Source organism: Musca vetustissima, unplaced genomic scaffold, assembly GCF_032173495.1.
Source record: "Musca vetustissima isolate MV318-11 ecotype Yass unplaced genomic scaffold, APGP_CSIRO_Mvet_v1 utg49154, whole genome shotgun sequence".
Taxonomy (NCBI): Eukaryota; Metazoa; Arthropoda; class Insecta; order Diptera; family Muscidae; genus Musca; species Musca vetustissima.
In genome coordinates this window covers 118,292-135,734 of record NW_026873766.1, presented here as the reverse complement: position 1 = coordinate 135,734, position 17,443 = coordinate 118,292, and the positions used below count along the sequence as shown (strand labels likewise).

At 36.3% G+C, this 17,443-nt stretch overlaps 1 protein-coding gene across 1 annotated transcript; it reads right to left on the bottom strand.

Annotated features, from left to right (window-relative positions):
- Positions 1–102: 102 nt before the first annotated feature.
- LOC133327930 (carotenoid isomerooxygenase-like) lies at positions 103–16,762 on the bottom strand. The gene is made up of 6 exons (XM_061536476.1): positions 16,718–16,762; positions 7,791–8,191; positions 7,587–7,694; positions 3,368–4,359; positions 3,245–3,306; positions 103–378 (listed from the first exon to the last, which is right to left on the bottom strand). Exons 1-6 carry the CDS (start codon positions 16,760–16,762, stop codon positions 103–105), a joined length of 1,884 nt encoding a protein of 627 aa, XP_061392460.1.
- Between the last annotated feature and the right edge of the window lie 681 nt (positions 16,763–17,443).

Here is a 17,443-nt window from a genome sequence, read left to right as displayed (position 1 = left end):
ATTTAATGCCAAAAACAATTTGTTTTCTTAGAATATATAAAAATCCCAATTATTATTACTTTTAAGCTTAAAAAATTATAAAATATATATCTTATTCCAAATTTACACAATATCCTTGGCATACCAACCATGCAGGCACTTGGGTACCGGTCCATTGGTGTGGAAAACACAACGACCCATTTCGGTAAAGGTCTTAGCACACAACACCAGTAGACCAACTTTATTCTCATTGAATCCACCCCAAACCATTGAGGCTAAAATGACGCCATCATCTTCATCCTGTGAATTGGGTGAGGGCACAAATATCGGTTCACTAGGGTAGCAGTCATCTTCGCACCATGTCTGACAGGTTTTATTGACAACATCGACCTTGATTAACTGTAAAAGAAGAAAGGGATTAGGAAATTGATTAATAAAGGAGTTGACTGCATAAAAACATTTAAAACTAGTGAGCGGAGCAGTATAGTCGGACTGAGCCGACCATATGATACCCTACACAACTACGACGGAGTTCTAACTTTCTAAGGAAGTTTATTCCGAGCCTGGGAAATATTTCGCGACATTTGCACCCTCTTGCCCGCACCCTCTAAAATTCAGTACATTACTTCTTATTACATGTCCAGATTGACTTGACTTTTACATTTCATACAGGTATATGACATTTTCGACGTTTACACCTTTTTGACAGTCGAAAACCTAAAAATTCGTCCTACGGACCATCCCTGGTGATGATCGCTTATAACTGTGGCCTATAGATCGATTCGAAAAATTGCAAAAAATTAAGTTTTCGGTCCACTTCATCTCAAAAGTATTATCTTATCATTACCGAAAATCATAAGCGCTGTCCTGGAACCCCATGGAATTTCAAATTGATCAGCGTTATATTTCCGCCCTCTATTGTGGTAATGGGATACTAAATAATATATGAGTATAAATTTAAAGATCAGCCACTCCTCTTGGATATACTATCAACTTCTCAGGTCTATGTCCTTTAGGACATAGACACAAAAGTCATTTGACCCGCTAAATATTGACCGATCTTTATCCCCTTCTCCATGTAAAATTTCACGATGTTCGGGTCATAATTGGCCTCTGGAGCGACCAGAAAAACCGACAAAAAATTAGTAACAACAAACAACAATAGGGGTCTTCATTGGCCAGAACCCATCCTACATGCAAAATTTCAATTTGAAATTCCATAACTGTGGCCTGTATCGTGTTTACAAATTATAATGGACAGACGGACGGAAGGACACATATGTCTAGATCGACTCAGCTAGTTGATATATGACGATCGGTATACTAAGAGGTGGGTCTAGGACCAATATTTCGCGTTAAAAACTCTTGGGGCTTCACAAAGCTATAATACCCTGACAACATAGTTGTATAGGGTATACAAATCCAAGGGAAAGTAGTAAAGTCGGACTGGGCCGACTATATGATACCCTTCACCACTTTGGGCATATTGTACATATGTATCCTAACAGACGTCGCGCTTTTGTTATATATCTATATCAGAACCAATTTCTGGGAAACTTGCCAGAGACTAATTTATATTACTTCAGTACGTTGTGTCAATCGGCCCAGCTGTGGATCTTTTCATGAAGCTTAGCAACATCATTCTAGACTTAATTCAGTACTCTGTGCCAAATTTCGCACAAATCGAAAGATATATAGGTACTTTGGTGCACCATTTACATAAAATCGGATGAAACTATATATGGGAGCTGTATCAAAATCGGAACCAATTTTCACGAAACTAAACATACATCATTCTAGGCTCAATTCAGTACGCTATGCCAAATTTCGTGCAAATCGAAAAATATATAGGGACTTTGGTGTACCATTTATATAAAATCAGACGAAACTATATATAGGAGCTATATCTAAATCTGAACCGATTTTCACAAAACTTAGCACACGCCAATCTAGACTTAATTCAGTACGTTATAACAAATTGCGTGCAAATCGAATGATTTTCAGAGACTTTGGTGCACCAATTACCTAAAATCGGATGAATATATAAATATATAAATTCGTGCAAATCGGAAGACATATAGGGACTTTGGCCTACTATTTACCAAAAATCGAGCGAAACTATAGTGGGAGCTGTATCTAAATCTGAACCGATTTTCACGAAACTTAGCACACATCATTCTCAGGGACTTTGGTACACCATTTCAGGGACTAAAGTCCGTAAATCAGGCAAATGTATATATTGGGACTATATCTAAATCTGAACCGATTTTTCCCAATTTCAATAGGGTTCATCCTTGGGCCAAATAAATAAGCTGTACCAAATTGCATTTAAATCGGATTATAAATGCGACCTGTACTTTGTTTACAATTTAACATCAACAGACGGACGGACGGACGGACATGCATAAATCTACTCAGAAAGTGATTCTATGCATATTCTCAAAAGGAACCATGGGTCTATCTTGATTCATTTTGTCTGTTACAAACATATGCACAAAATCATAATACCCTGTACCACAGTGTGGTGAAGGGTATAAAAAATCCACGCCTTATGTAGCCTCTCAAAAATATTTTTCCAAAAAACCCACGCCTTATGTAGCCTTTCAAAAATATTAAAAAAAAACCACGCCACAAAAACCCACAAAAATATTTTTTTTAAAAAATCCACCTATAGTTTATAATGATTCCTGGGCTGGCCTCCCTTGGCGTCAGGTCGTCCACAAAGATTTCTGGCCCTCAGTTCGTCTCCGGCCTCTATGTCGCATATAAAATATCAGTTCATTCACCAAGACTTCTTTAAGCCTTTAGCTCCCACCAGCACTCCAAAAAATACTTACCTCAGCTCGTCTATAAAAACTCCCTCCAGCTCGTCTTTAAAGATTCCCTCCAGTTGGACAATAAAGACTCCCTACAGCTCGTCTATACTGACTCCCTCCAGCTCGTCTATAAGGACTACCTTCAGATGTTCTATAAACACGCTCTCTCTCCCGATCTTATAGAAATAAACCCTCCAACTCTCCAGGAAAAGGCCAAATACAAATACTCCTCTCTCGTCTATGAAAAACCTGGTCTGAAAAGACTACCTTCAGATTGACTATAAATACTCCCCCCAGCTCATTAAAAAAATGAACTCCAGCTGTTCGGGAATTCCTCCTTACAACCCTATATGTAAGCCTGATGCGTATAAGTACGTTTGTCACTCATACGCCTTGATTTTTTAATATAAATTAAATTCAGGAGGTGTTTGTTTGTGTGTTATACTCACCGTTCCAGGATTCTCTGCATCCACATCGGAACTAATTGCATAGAAATATCGATAAGGTTTACCTTTAAAGAAATAAATAATTATACACATTCCGTTAGCAAAAAACTTCTCCTCCACCCTTACCCAAATATCGTTCATAGTTTATACGTGGTGTTTCACAGCCGAGATCACAAAGCATTTCGGGTCTCACAAATATTGGACCATTCGACGTTGTATGATACGCCTCCGCCTTGGTATTCCTCAGAGTTATTAAATTCTCTGACAATTCATATTTTTCATTTTTACCCGTAAAATTATAATCATCTTTGGTCACTTCGGGATTATTATTCATCGCAAAATTTATATCCTCATATTCGGTTTGAGAACGTTTCAGCTTTGGTTGTTGTAGTCTTGCACTGATACCCGAGAGCGTAAAGGATTTCATAAGTCTTTGTCTTCGTCCCAGTTGACGCTGCGATTCACCGATTAAATCCTCTTGGCTTTTACTTGCCAACGGCAGGACAAATCGTAGGGGTCTACCCCGAAAAAGTGAGGCATAATTTGGATTCGATTGCATATTCATCATCGATTCCAAATACATACAATTGATCATTTCAGGATTTTTATAACAACAAATATCAATGACCACATGATTATCCTGTTCGTATTGATTAATAATATGGAGGTAGAAAAATGGATCGGATTGAAATTTATGCACAACTTCACCGCTACGGCGTTCAACTAAATAAAATATGCAGGGTTTGTTATCGAACCATTTCAGACAGGCTGAGAAGTTTTGATTGAATATTTGTGCCTTTACGAATTCCGGCAGCGATACGGACAAAGGTTGTTCGACAATTATGAAATAGTTATCCGTCACTCCAAATGTGTGCATATAACCAGGATTCAACTTCCATCGACAGGGTATTTGAGCCTTCACATAGGCATTTTCGAACATACCTTCACCATGTGGAAAGCAGATAATGTTGTAAACTGGACCCGATTTTGTTGATGCCATACCCAAATTGTAGACAGTGCCATTGGGCATAACATGCGGGTGAGAGGTATGATTTACAACACCTGTATAATCTGTGACACAAATCCGCCCCTCGGTGGCTAATGTGCGGGGATTTATTCTGTAAATAAAACAAAAGAGGAGATTATAATGAGAAACAGCAAATATAGGGGCGTATAAGTGCTGTCATAAAGTATACGCCATATATTTAACATTTTTTGTATGCAGAACAGGAGAAGAGAGCTGAGAAAAGTCCCAACAGATACGTGAAAGGCTGTCTCTATAGGCGAACTAGAGGAAGTTTCCATTGGCCTGTTGGATGGGCGATTTGGCAGAAGTCTTTATGTTCGAGCCAGAGGGAGTTTTTATAGACTAGCTGAAGGGAGTCTTTATATACAAACTAGAGGCAGAATTTAAAGACAAGCTGGTGGAGCTTAAATGTGAGTTGGAGATTGTATTTATGGGGAGTTGGATAGACGAGCTGGAGGAAGTTTCTATAGACGACATGGAGTCTATATAGGCGTGAATTCATAAACGAATTATTTTTTCAAAAGTTGATAAAATATAAGCGTGGTGGCGTAGGGGATGATAGATACCAAGCAAAGGCTCTGATTGGCTTTAACATGGCGAAGTCCAGGCTTATCTTGATCCCTCTTTCATCTCAATTGTGGGCATAAGTAAATCAGACGATTACGCACTGTATTATAGCTGACATGACAGGAGAATAAAAAACATGCGCCCATGCTCCGACCGAAGACAAAGATGAGCAGATCAAAGACATATTTTACGAGCGCCTAGAAACGGCATATGATCGCTGCCATGGCCATGACATTAAAATTCTGCTAGGAGATTTTAATGCAAAAATCGGAAGGGAAATATCTTTGGCCCTACCGTCGGAAAATTCAGCCTTCATGAACAAACATCCGACAACGACATGAGGTTGATTGACTTCGCGGCTGCAAAAAACATGGTTGTTAGCAGCACCAGATTCAAGCATTTCGATATACACAGGGCCACCTTGATTTCTCCTGATCAAGCAACGAGAAATCAAATTGATCATGTTGTGATAGACGGGAGGAATTCATCCAGTGTATTAGACGTTCGATTGATCCAAGGAGCGAATATCGATTCGGACCACTACCATGTAGCAGCCAAGGTTCGCACTCGTCTTAATGTTGCAGCAAAGGTGCGATCTAACACAACACGGAAACCTCGACGTCGAAAAGCTGGAAACACAACAGGTAGCCGAGGCCTACTCCCATCAAGTTACCCACCTGCTTGACGAAAGCACTTCTTGTCCCGATAATAGAACAATAGCAAAGAATTTCCCACGCCCTACATACTGCAGCAAAAGCAACACGTAATGTGATGGGAATTATCGGGAGAAAAGGAGAGTGGAGAAACGTGTTTTCAGAAAAAAAGAAGAAAGAACAAGAAAAACATGAGCGTGAGCAAATCGAGATGTACAAAAGTCAGAATGAAGTCCGAAAATTTCACCAACGAGTAAAACACCAAACCGAAGGTTTTGGAGCAGGCACATCCTTCTGTAGAGATGAAGAAGGAAACCTGGTACCAGATACAGACAGCGTGTTTAGGATCTGGAAGAAGCATTTTGAAAAGCTTCTGGTATCAAATAGTGTCGGTGAAGAAGATACCCCAGACACAATAAGAGATGATGGTATATAGTGTATACCACCTAGCCAAGATGAAGTCATAAAATCAATTAATCGGCTCAAGAACAATAAAGCAGCAAGCCGACGGGTTACCAGCCGAACTATTCAAGACTGGTGGCCAGATGCTGTTCAGGAGCATGCACCAGCTGATTAGTACAATTTGGCTAGAGGAATGCATGCCCAATGATTGGAACCTCAGCATCTCGTGTCCCGTGCACAAAAAAGGAGACAAGACGATGTGTGCCAACTATATACGTTCAGCATTCCTGCAAAATTAATACGGCTATGCAGGATTGCTTTAAGTGGAACAAGGTTCAGCAGTGATCTTTTTAACATCCTGCTGGAAAAGGTCATACGAGACGGAAAGGTGAACAGAAAGGCACTCTGTATACAAAACAACACATGTTATTCGCCTACGCCGATGACATTATATAATGGGTCGAACATTGCGTGCGGTAACAGCCACCTTTGAACAAACTGAGAAGAATTCTGCCAAAGTGGGTCTGGAAGTAAGCGGCGAGAAGACCAAGCTGATGGTATCAACGCGCAAGACGTCCAGTAGACTCGGACCAACTGTGGAACTTGAGAACTACAGCTTCGAGGTAGATGAGGCAGCTCTTGGGGTGTTTGAAAGAATAATTCTCCGAAAGGTCTACGGCCGATCTGCGTCGACGGTGAATATGCGGACATCGATTTGAGCTGCAGCGACTACGATGACTAGGCCATGTTGTGCGAATGAATGAGAATGCCCCTGTTCAAAAGGCATATAAAAGCGAGCCTACTGATGGTTCTCGTAGAAGGGGAAGACCACAAATCAGATGGAAAGACCAAGTAGAAAACAACATCTTGCAACGTGGTCTTTCAAATTTTTTTCCAAAATCTACCAACAAGAATGAATTTTTAAAAAAATATTTTTTCCACAAACCAACAAGGCGTGGATTTCAAAGAAAAATATTTTTCCAGGGTCAAAATATGCGTGGATTTATAAAACAGGATAGGCCAAAACAAGGTTGGATTTATAAAAAAAAATCCCGAGCCAAAATAGGCGTGGATTTATAATATTTTTCCAGGGTCAGAATAGTTGTGGATTTATAAAAAATGTTTTTCCAAGGTCAAAATAGGCGTGGATTTATAAAAAAATATTGTTCCAGGGTCTAAATTGGCCTGGATTTATAAAAAATATTTTTCCAGGCTCAAAATAGGCGTGGATTTGTAAAAATATTTTTTCCAGGGTCTAAATTGGCCTGGATTTATAACAAATCTTTTTCCAGGGTCTAAATTGGCCTAGATTAAAAAATATTTATTTTCTACAATCCAAGAAGGCGTCTATTTAAAAAAATATATTTTTTTCCACAAGCCAACAAATCGCGGATTTTTTAACGAATATTTTTCAAGGGAAAAATAGGGGAATAGTTTTTAAGGGCCAAAAGAGGATAGACTAAAATAAGGTTAGATTTATAAAAAAATATTTTTTCCAAGGTCAAGGGACAAATAGGGGTCGGTTTTTTAAAGAACAGTTTTTAAGGGCCAAAAGAGGATATACCAAAATAAGGTTGGATTTATTAAAAAATAGTTTTTCCAAGGTCAAAAAAGGCGTGGATTGTTTAAAGAATATTTTTTTAGATGGCCAAAATAGGCGTGGATTGATTCAGGGGCTAATATAGGCTAATCTTACCTATGTATCATTGGATTTTCTGTAAATGTGTAGAACTCATCCCCAAAAGGATATATTGAGATCATAGTATTGTCGGAACCACTATCTGGACGAAATATTGCTGAGACCCTGAAAAGAGAACATATTTAAATTCAAAATTATTAAAAAAAAAAAAATAATTAAATAAAAATAATTAAATAAAAAAATAATGTACACTATCCTTACCTATCAAATATTGAATGACATGGATCTGGCACAGAGGCTGTACCAAATTCCGTTACCACAATTCTTTGGGCAGCATTATTCTTTTTCATTGTCTCCGTTTGAACAAAACGATTCTGATAGGTCACATTGCCGTTATGAATGGCAAAGCGATGCAGCAACGCGGAACAATCGAATAAATGTTGGAAGGTCATATCGCCCACCTTCCAATTGCCAGGGCCATTACGCAATAGACTACCATTTAACCATGTGGGTATATTGCCAATAACATGTCCCTCCAGAGGTTCAATTATTTCCTTTACACAAGATCTCAGCCACACGCTGGAATCACAATTCGGATAACAACGTCCCGAGCCATCGATAACATTTGCCTGTGGGTCATGTTGGACGGGATCATATTTGACCTAGGAAGAGAACAAAAAAAATAATTAATATTATTTAAAGAAGATCTATAAATAATTTTATATTTGTTTATGCTCCAAAAATTTACCTTTCCACTGTCCTTTACTTTCCTGTACATTTTATTGGAGTACCAAAAATATAACCTCTTTGATTTTAGTACAAATCCACAAATACTTATTATTACAAAAATTATGGAAAAATCCATAATTTGCTATGCCTTGAGTTCTATGGTAACGTGGCTACTGTTGGGAACCTTCATATCAACTATGTATATTTTTTTGTTCAATTTTTTTTGGTTTATTTGTTTGTCGTCTTTCTTTCAACCAGCCAAGATTTGTGCCACAAACGTTTCATCGCTGGCCACCAATAGCAGACTTACAGGCCTCTCTGTGTGTCTGTGACCTTCATAGTTGAGTGTCAAAAAAAATACTATGTATGAAATCTATACCATGTAAATACATACATATGTACTTGTGTAGTTACATATATCTATGTCTTCTAAGGGTGACATCTTATTCATCGTCTTGTCTTTTCTACTTTTCGGTTTTCTTTTTTGAACTGTCTTCTCCTTTTTTGTTTTTCCATATTCATGGTTATTGGCCGTCATCGTCTGTCTACAATTATTATTAGCACTGTTGCATGGTATTGACATTCCGCCATGGATTAGCAGTAAAACAATGCGCTTTTTACAGACTAAACAAATTAAGTCACAACTAATCCGTCCCAGAGCCATATTATCCACATTAACAGCAGCAGCAACAATGAGTATGACAGGTAATTAATAGAAAGAAGCATGTGATATTCCGCAGGGGAAGCACAGTGGGCGATGTGGTAAACTGGACGACTCTTAACTCATATGTAAAGTTGAACATGTCCTCTACATTTCCCTAAAAAGACTCAGCCTTTCAACTCACCCCTATATGAAAAGACATCCTGGATTTCGCTCCTCTATAAAGATTCCCTTGCTTACTCCTCACCTATAGAGACTAGGTGCCTATGGGGCATTTGCAATGATTCCCAAACGTTCGATCGTCTATAAAGACTAATTTCAGCTCGCTAAAAAACTCCCTTCAACTCGCCTAAAAAATCCCTTCAGCTCGACAATAAAGACTGCCCTCAGCTCGTCTATAAAAACATCCTTCAGCTCGTCTATGCACAGTTGTCCCAATTCAATTTTTTTTGGCCAAAATTATTTAATACAACATAATGTATACTTTTCGTTTATAAATACATTAATATTTATTATAATAATATTAATATTTATTGCAAATCCGTTAAAACGCGTTTCTGCAATCATAAGGTACAATATAGTACTATTTATTAGGTTTTTAGATATGCAAAGGCATACAAATGTTAGGGTACAAAATGTGATGTTTTAGTACAAACATGAGTTGTAAAACAAAATAAAATGCGGTAAACATAATTCAAAATTTACTCTTTTTATAAAAGTATGACTTAAAACAGGCTTAAGAAGGTTGTTTTATACTATTAAGTAAAGAAAATAAAAGAACTCTATTAAGTTTTAAATTAATTAATTATTGAATATATGTAGATATTTCGATTTCCAGAACTATATTTTCATCGCCATATTCTTTTTCGAATTCTTCATATGTGGTTTCATCACAACCAGTATCATTCGCGGGCCGTAATTCACAGTTTAGTTCACAAACTAACAATTCGATTACTTCAGATGGCAGGTTTAACCGCTTTCTTTCTTGTAAGTGGGCGTTTAGGCGTATAGATGATATAAGTGGATCAGATGTATCCATTGCTCTATTAAATAGCGTGTAATAATCTGTCATTTTTTATTTTGTTTCTGCATTCAGCAGCATCTTTAAAATATCTTAAATCGGACGGTACGGCTATGTCACAGTGTGGGCCAATTTTCAAAAAATGTTGCAGAAATGTTTTTTATACTATTAAAACCTTAAATATCAATTTTAAGAAAAATCGGATGAAAATTTTTCTTTATCCCACATTTTCAGTTCAATACTATATACAATAAAAACATCAATTTATAAAAAATTTCACTCAACTTAAAGTAGAAAAATACATTTTTTTCTAAAAAAGGCAAAATAAGGCAAAATATTTCTTCTGAATATGATAGTACATACCCCTGCCAGCTTCCAAAAATTTTTTGGAGGAGACGATATTTTTACATTTTTTCTAAAGTTTAAGAAGATTTCAAAAATATTTGTAAAAAATAATTTTCAATATACACACAAACTTTTATCTCCCTACCCAGATATTACAACTTTCTTCGTTCTTTCTTTATATATTATGAAAGCACTTATTATCAGCTTCCAGATTCATAATAACTTTGGTCTGAATTTCGTATACCCATTCGACCACACAGCACACCAAAAAGTATATATTTTACAGCACACAGTTTGTTCTATTTTTTACAAAAAATTTTCAACTTTAGCATTACACCAACGAGCGGCTATTAATGGTATTTAGAAAAACCAATTATTTTCTGAAGGTTTGAAGTGTTTTTTATTATTCCGCGCAAAAAAATTATAAAAATATGAAACTTCAAAAAAATAATTTTGGCCAAAAATTTTGTGATTGCGACAACTGTGCTATGGGACATTTGCAATGATTCCCAAACGTTCGATCGTCTATATAAAAACAAACGTTCGATCGTCTATAAAGACTAATTTCAGCTCGCTTAAAAAACTCCCTTCAACTCGCCAAAAAAATCCCTTCAGCTTGACAATAAAGACTGCCCTCAGCTCGTCTATAAAAACATCCTTCAGCTCGTCTATAAAGACTCACTGCCTTCAGCTCGTCTATAAAGACTCACTGCCTTCAGCTCGTCTATAAAGACTCCCTGCCTTCAGCACGTCTATAAAGACTCCCTGCCTTCAGCTCGTCTATAAAGACTCCCTGCCTTCAGCTCGTCTATAAAGAATACCTGCCTTCAGCTCGTCTATAAAGACTCCCTGCCTTCAGCTCGTCTATAAAGACTCCCTGCCTTCAGCTCGTCTATAAAGACTCCCTGCCTTCAGCTCGTCTATAAAGACTCACTGCCTTCAGCTCGTCTATAAAGACTCCCTGCTTCAGCTCGTCTATAAAGACTCCCTGCTTCAGCTCGTCTATAAAGACTCCCAGCTTCAGCTCGTCTATAAAGACTCCCTTCAGCTCGTCTATTAATTCTCCTCCAACTCCTCTACAAATACTCCTTCCATTTCCTCTATAATGAACGCTTTCAACTCCTTCCACAAAAAAATGTCCTTCCATGCCACCCTGGAGTTACCCCTGTTAAATTTAAATTTATTTTCGAAATATCCTGATTCTCCTGACATTGTCCTTGAAAATACATTTGGAATGTTATACCATTTTATCACAGCTGTTTATATTCTCAAGGAAATTCTTCGTATAGGTATATGTATAGAACATTTCATTTGATTTATAAATAAATTATAGATTTAAAACCCTACGAAAAAAACAAAACAGCTAAGCCAATATCAATGTACTACAAATGTTCTCGGCCTAATCAAACCATTTAATATGTTTGTGTGTGTGATAGAACAACAACAACGATGAAGAGCAAACAACACAAATAAACAATTGGAAATAATAAAACAGTAATAAAGAATTGAGTTTGGTCAGTTAGGCCGTCGCTCATTGTTTGGGTGGAGGGAAATCTCCCCACCTACATTCATAAATAAATTATAGTAATTCCAATGTGAGGGAGGAGTATACTAGAATGATTTCAAGGTCACAATGTGTGTATGCGAGTTAGTTTATAAGGGTCTTTTGAGGGCAGCTTAAACCTTTAATAGAATTCACTGACCCCAGAGCATAATAAACATAAATTAATATAATTTTGAATATTAATGATGAAGCTAAATTTGACGTGGGGATATAAATATTCTTTATGAAATATTCTGTAGAAAAAAACACAACGTTCTGAAAACTGAGAAACAAATTCATACAACATTCAAAGTCATCGGGTGTCCATTCAGGGACGAACGGGGAAGGCCCTTCGATTCCACATTTTGGATCCGAAGAATTCAGGGAAACGAATTATAAGGTACCACTCAAAATTGAGCGTCCTATGTGGCTCACGAGGAACAGTCCCCATATGACCACATGTCGAAGAATCAGGTGATCATTTACTTTGAGGGGCTTTTTCGACGAACAGGTGAGTTCATAGATTTACGACGTAACGCCGTTTTTGACAGCCGTCATGACCCTCATCATTGAACGAGTTTTGGCCATTATGATAATATTATGTAATACAGCTTCAATGTCATACAGAAAATACAGATTATCGATGTATGTTAAATTTATGGAAATTACAGACTTATACCTCAAATTCGTTTGAAACTATTTGCCGTCGATCTGAAAATTTGTGTTTTGGTATTTCATCATGGGAAGACTTACAATGAAGCAACGCTCAAAAATATGTTCAAGAAGATCCGAAGTTTTGGAAATGAATTTTGTGTAGCGATATGATCAATTTCTGAACTAAAAGTAACTACTAGAGTTTTGGGAGCTGGCATTCCATCCAGAAAAAAACAAAGGTTTGGTTTGATTTGTGAATCGGCAGTCCACATCAATCTCTGTTTCTTATCGAACCTTAATAATGGCCTTTTTGCCTGAAATAGAAGCTTGTGATTTTGGTGACAAGGAATTAGGTCTTATCGCATTTAATATTCAATACCTGGTTATTAAATCATCCACTGTAATAATCTCGAAATATTTAGCAGACATATTTATTCATGATCTGAACAAAATTCTAGGTCGATTTATGCATGTTCGTCTGTCCGTCTTTTGAAATCACAATAGAAATCGCAGTGCTTAAGATAAATTTTGTAACTTTGCAAAGACATTGCTAGATCTCATACGATGTTTGGTATTGCAAAAGGGATATATTGGTCCACGTTTTGGTATAGTCCCCATATAACGGCACCCCACCAAATATTCAATATTTTGGGGATTTTGTACACGTTTTACAACAGAATTGGCTGTAAGTTGGTATTTTGCGTTCTCATTATATAACACTTTTCCGTTCTAAAAATTATTTATATTGACCCAATTATTAGGGTAGCTACCATATAACGGCAACCCTTCAATATTTGGAATTTTGTATAAGTTTTTCAAATCTCATTACCAAAAATTATCCAAATCGATTCCTGTTTTGATATAGTCCCATATCCCCGGTATACCCATTATTCGGTATTTGGAGAATTTAAAACTCCCTTTTCTCGCGTATTTTTCGGTATGTTCATTATTTTTTTTTTAATTTCAAACTCATGGTGAATGTATAGACAGTTCGGCCGGCAGAACTTAACATCGTCTTTACTTGTTTGCATTATTTTGAAAATCGATTTTATTGCAATTTACAATTTCTGGGTAAAAACTATTCTTGTCAAAAATTGTCTGAATAGTTCCGCCTTTTGTATAGGCCTGATTTTTCACTCCAAAACGGTTACATATGCAATTTCACCTCATTATGCTCTTCCCTCTTATTATAAAACAAGTTTTTGTTTGGTAGAATACATTAAATGACATTTTCTGACAGGACTTTCCTTATGCTATGAAAACCCGAAACTCAATTACAGAAAGGTAGGTCAGAAACTAGTAATACCCTGCATGACTGCCACGGAACTCTAACTCTCTGCACATCAATATTCCGAGCCTGGGCTATATTTCGCTGTATTTGCACTATCTTGACCGATTCTGCAACATCTTTGCACCATTTACATAAAATCGGACGAAATTATATATGGGAGCTATATCTAAACTGGACCGATTTTCACGAAATTTAGTAGACATCACTCTAGGCTCAATTCAGTACATTATGCCAAGTTTCGTGCAAATAGAAAGATATATAGGGACTTTGGTGCACCATTTACATAAAATCGGACGAAACTATATATGGGAGCTATATCTAAATCTGTACCGATTTTCACGAAACTTGGCAGATATCACTCTAAGCTCAATTCAGTACGTTATGCCAAATTTCGTGCAAATCGATAGATATATAGGGATTTTGGTGCACCATTTTCATAAAATCGGACGAAACTATATATGGGAGCTATATCTAAATTTGGACCGATTTTCACGAAACTTGGCAGATATTCCGTTTACAAACATATGCACAAAGACATAATATCCTGTACCACAGTGTGGTGAAGGGTATAAATAATTTTCGGTTCATTTCATTCACAAAATATCATCTGATTATCATCGATAATTGTAGGAGTCGTCCTTGACCATAACCGGAACTACATTCTAAATTTCCTAGCCATCGGTACTACATCTTGGACCTCTAGCTTAAGTACGTGTAACCCAGTTAGAACAATATAATTTATATCAATTTATAGGTCAACTGATCCTCTGGGATATACTATAAACTATGCCATTCAGGAGTAAATATATACGCCCAGAATACAAATTTTGTAAATTTTTACACAAATGTCTGGGTCCATTTTACCCGCTAAATATTGGGCAATCTTCATCAAAGCAGTCATGCCCATTCTATGTCCAAATTCAGTTCTCTGATGTCATAATTGTGTCCTCAAGAGCGACGTTTTTGTCCATTTCATCCCCTTAATATTCACCGATCATTACCAAAAACCATTTCGTCGATTGGTAGATAACTGTGGCCTTTATCTAGTTTACAAATTATAATGAACGGACAGACACACATGTCTAGATCGACTCAGCTAGTCGAGATATGACGATCGGTATATTAAAAGGTTGGACTAGGAACAATATTTCGCGGCTTTACAAAAAAAAATCAAGTGGGACCATCGAATAAATTGTCAGTGTAAGAACTAAGAAGATGTGATAAAAACATAAACAATAAAAACATTTTTTACAACTTGAATGATGAACGGTTTATTTCTTCAAGCACCGGACACAGTTAAATCTTAAGCAAAACATTTTATTCCATGTAAAAAAAATGTTTATCTTTCAAAGAACGTTTTTAGTTTTATTCGGTTGTTACAAAAACGGGTTTTATTGTCTGAAAATCCGGTTTAAAAATCAAGGAAATTGTGTCCCGCTTGATTGGAAAAGTGCTTAGCAAAATAGGAATATCGATTTCTTGTCTTCGAGGACCCCTTCTAAAACAAACAAATCTCATATTGTGGCAATTAGTTTACTGTTCCAGAAAATAAGGACGAAAAAGCGGCACAAGGACTCGAGATAGTAGGTGGATATGTTTTACAAAAAATATTCCTCATTTGATTTGACTGAAGACATGTCATCTCAAAATAACGTGCAATAGCCGCAAACGAAAATATTAACCATTGTCATTATTAGCTTTAGAGTTAACAGCAAACATTTAATCACTCCACACTATATCGCGAATTCATATTAACAGCGGCTAAAAATAGATGGAGTTATCGTAAAAATTGGATAGATCGGAACAAGATTTGGTAAAACTATCATATTATGGGTATTGAAACCCCAATATAATCCCTAACTATATTTGTTTTTTTTCAAGATACAGGAGGGTATACTAAGCTTGATATGAAATATATTAATTTAAATTTTCATATTCACATCCTCAACATTTAATTTTATTTTTTCCTTTAGTTAGGAATTTTCAAGGATCACGGAAGTCAATATTTTTTCAGAAACTTTTGCGATTTTCCAATTCAAATAAATAACCAGTAAGGAAAGTAGTAAAGTCGGACGGGGCCGACTATATGATACCCTTCGCCACTTTGAGTATATTCAACAGATGAATCCTAACAGACGTCGCATTTTTAAAGGACCAGTAAAATGAAATTGGAACCATAAACAGGTCATTCTGCAACCGATACTAAATTGTTTATTTGTTCAAGAAACTTAACACACATCATTCAAGACCTAATTTGTTACGCTGTGCCAAATTTCGTGCTTAAATCGACTCAAAAAGTGATTCTATGCATATTCTCAAACGGAACCATGTGTCTGTCTCGTTTCCTTTTGCCTCTTACAAACATATGCAGACCTGTGCCAAATTTCATCCAAATCGGATCATAAATGCGACCTGTACTTTGTTAACAAAAATACATGGACAGACGGACGGACGGACAGACGGACATGCATAAATCGACTCAAAAGGAACCATGGGTCTATCTCGATTATTTTTGCCTGTTACAAACATATGCACAAAGACATAATACCCTGTACCACAGTGTGGTGAAGGGTATAAAAACGGTTTGAAATTTGTCAAATCAATCATCCATTCTATTTATTAAAAGAAATTTTTACTAAGAAAATATCCTTTGAATTAAAAATGATTACACTAACTAGATAAATTATTATTTTCATAATAATTTAAATTTATATTTTTCATAATAAATAATTTTTTGCAAGAATCAGGACCAAAAGGACAATACGTCCTTTTAAAATAATTTATTATTTATTTGAATATCCTTTTTTAATAATTTATTATCCTTGAAAATAATTATTCTTAATTTCAATATCCTTTTTTATTACACTTTCACAACACAACAACAAAAAATCCATTAGCATTTATATTTTCAAAATTTATTTAGACATCAACAAACACCACTAACCGCAAAAAAATCTCGAACAAATCCTCTTAAAACACCATCAGCCATAATAACGACAACAATAATAACACGGTTGTCAATAAAAAAAAGGTTCGAAAAAATGTCACACCAAGGAAAGCAACGGATATTAACTCTTTTTTCTGCCTTTGAATTTATTTAATGCCTTGTTTAATTTATTTTCTTTCCGAAGGAGAATTCCACACTAGAAGGTAAAAACGACTTGGATAAAATAAAACCGCGCTGATTCTCGTGCCGTCGTTTTCGTTTTCTAATTCCCGTTTTCTTTAAAATGCCGCTGTTTCGCGCTTGAAGTCCGCTAAACAACTGAAATTCAATGCCGCCCAACTGGACGGAAAAAAGAAAGATGTTTGAAACGCTGAATGAACGGCTTGTTTGGCACCGTTTTACCTTCGCACACTGGGGGATAAACACGGACGATGCCAATGAACGAATTAACAGAGGCAAGTTGTCGGCTGACTACCGAGCAATCATTGATTTAAACTGACAAACCTTATTTTGATGGATAGTAGAGAAAGAATGCCGTTGTTTGGTTGCTTGGGTGGATTGGCGGCAATAAAAGTAAATTTAAACTAAATTTTTGTTAGAGCAAATTGAATTTTGACTAATTAAACTTTTATTACGACCACCAAGTAGATGATGACGAAGATGATTTACGAAGTAGAAATTATTTTTAGGGAAACTTGGAAATTCATAACTTTTAGGAGAATT

What these genes read in the sequence shown, in the direction of transcription:
- LOC133327930 (XM_061536476.1), bottom strand. Translation starts at nt 16,762, where the DNA reads ATGGCTGATGGTGTTTTAAGAGGATTTGTTCGAGATTTTTTTGCG. An exon ending in TTGTTCGAGATTTTTTTGCG is followed by an intron (nt 8,192 to 16,717) that starts GTTAGTGGTGTT and finishes TTCTCTTCCTAG; the next exon opens with GTCAAATATGATCCCGTCCA. An exon ending in ATGCAGAGAATCCTGGAACG is followed by an intron (nt 379 to 3,244) that starts GTGAGTATAACA and finishes CTTCTTTTACAG; the next exon opens with TTAATCAAGGTCGATGTTGT.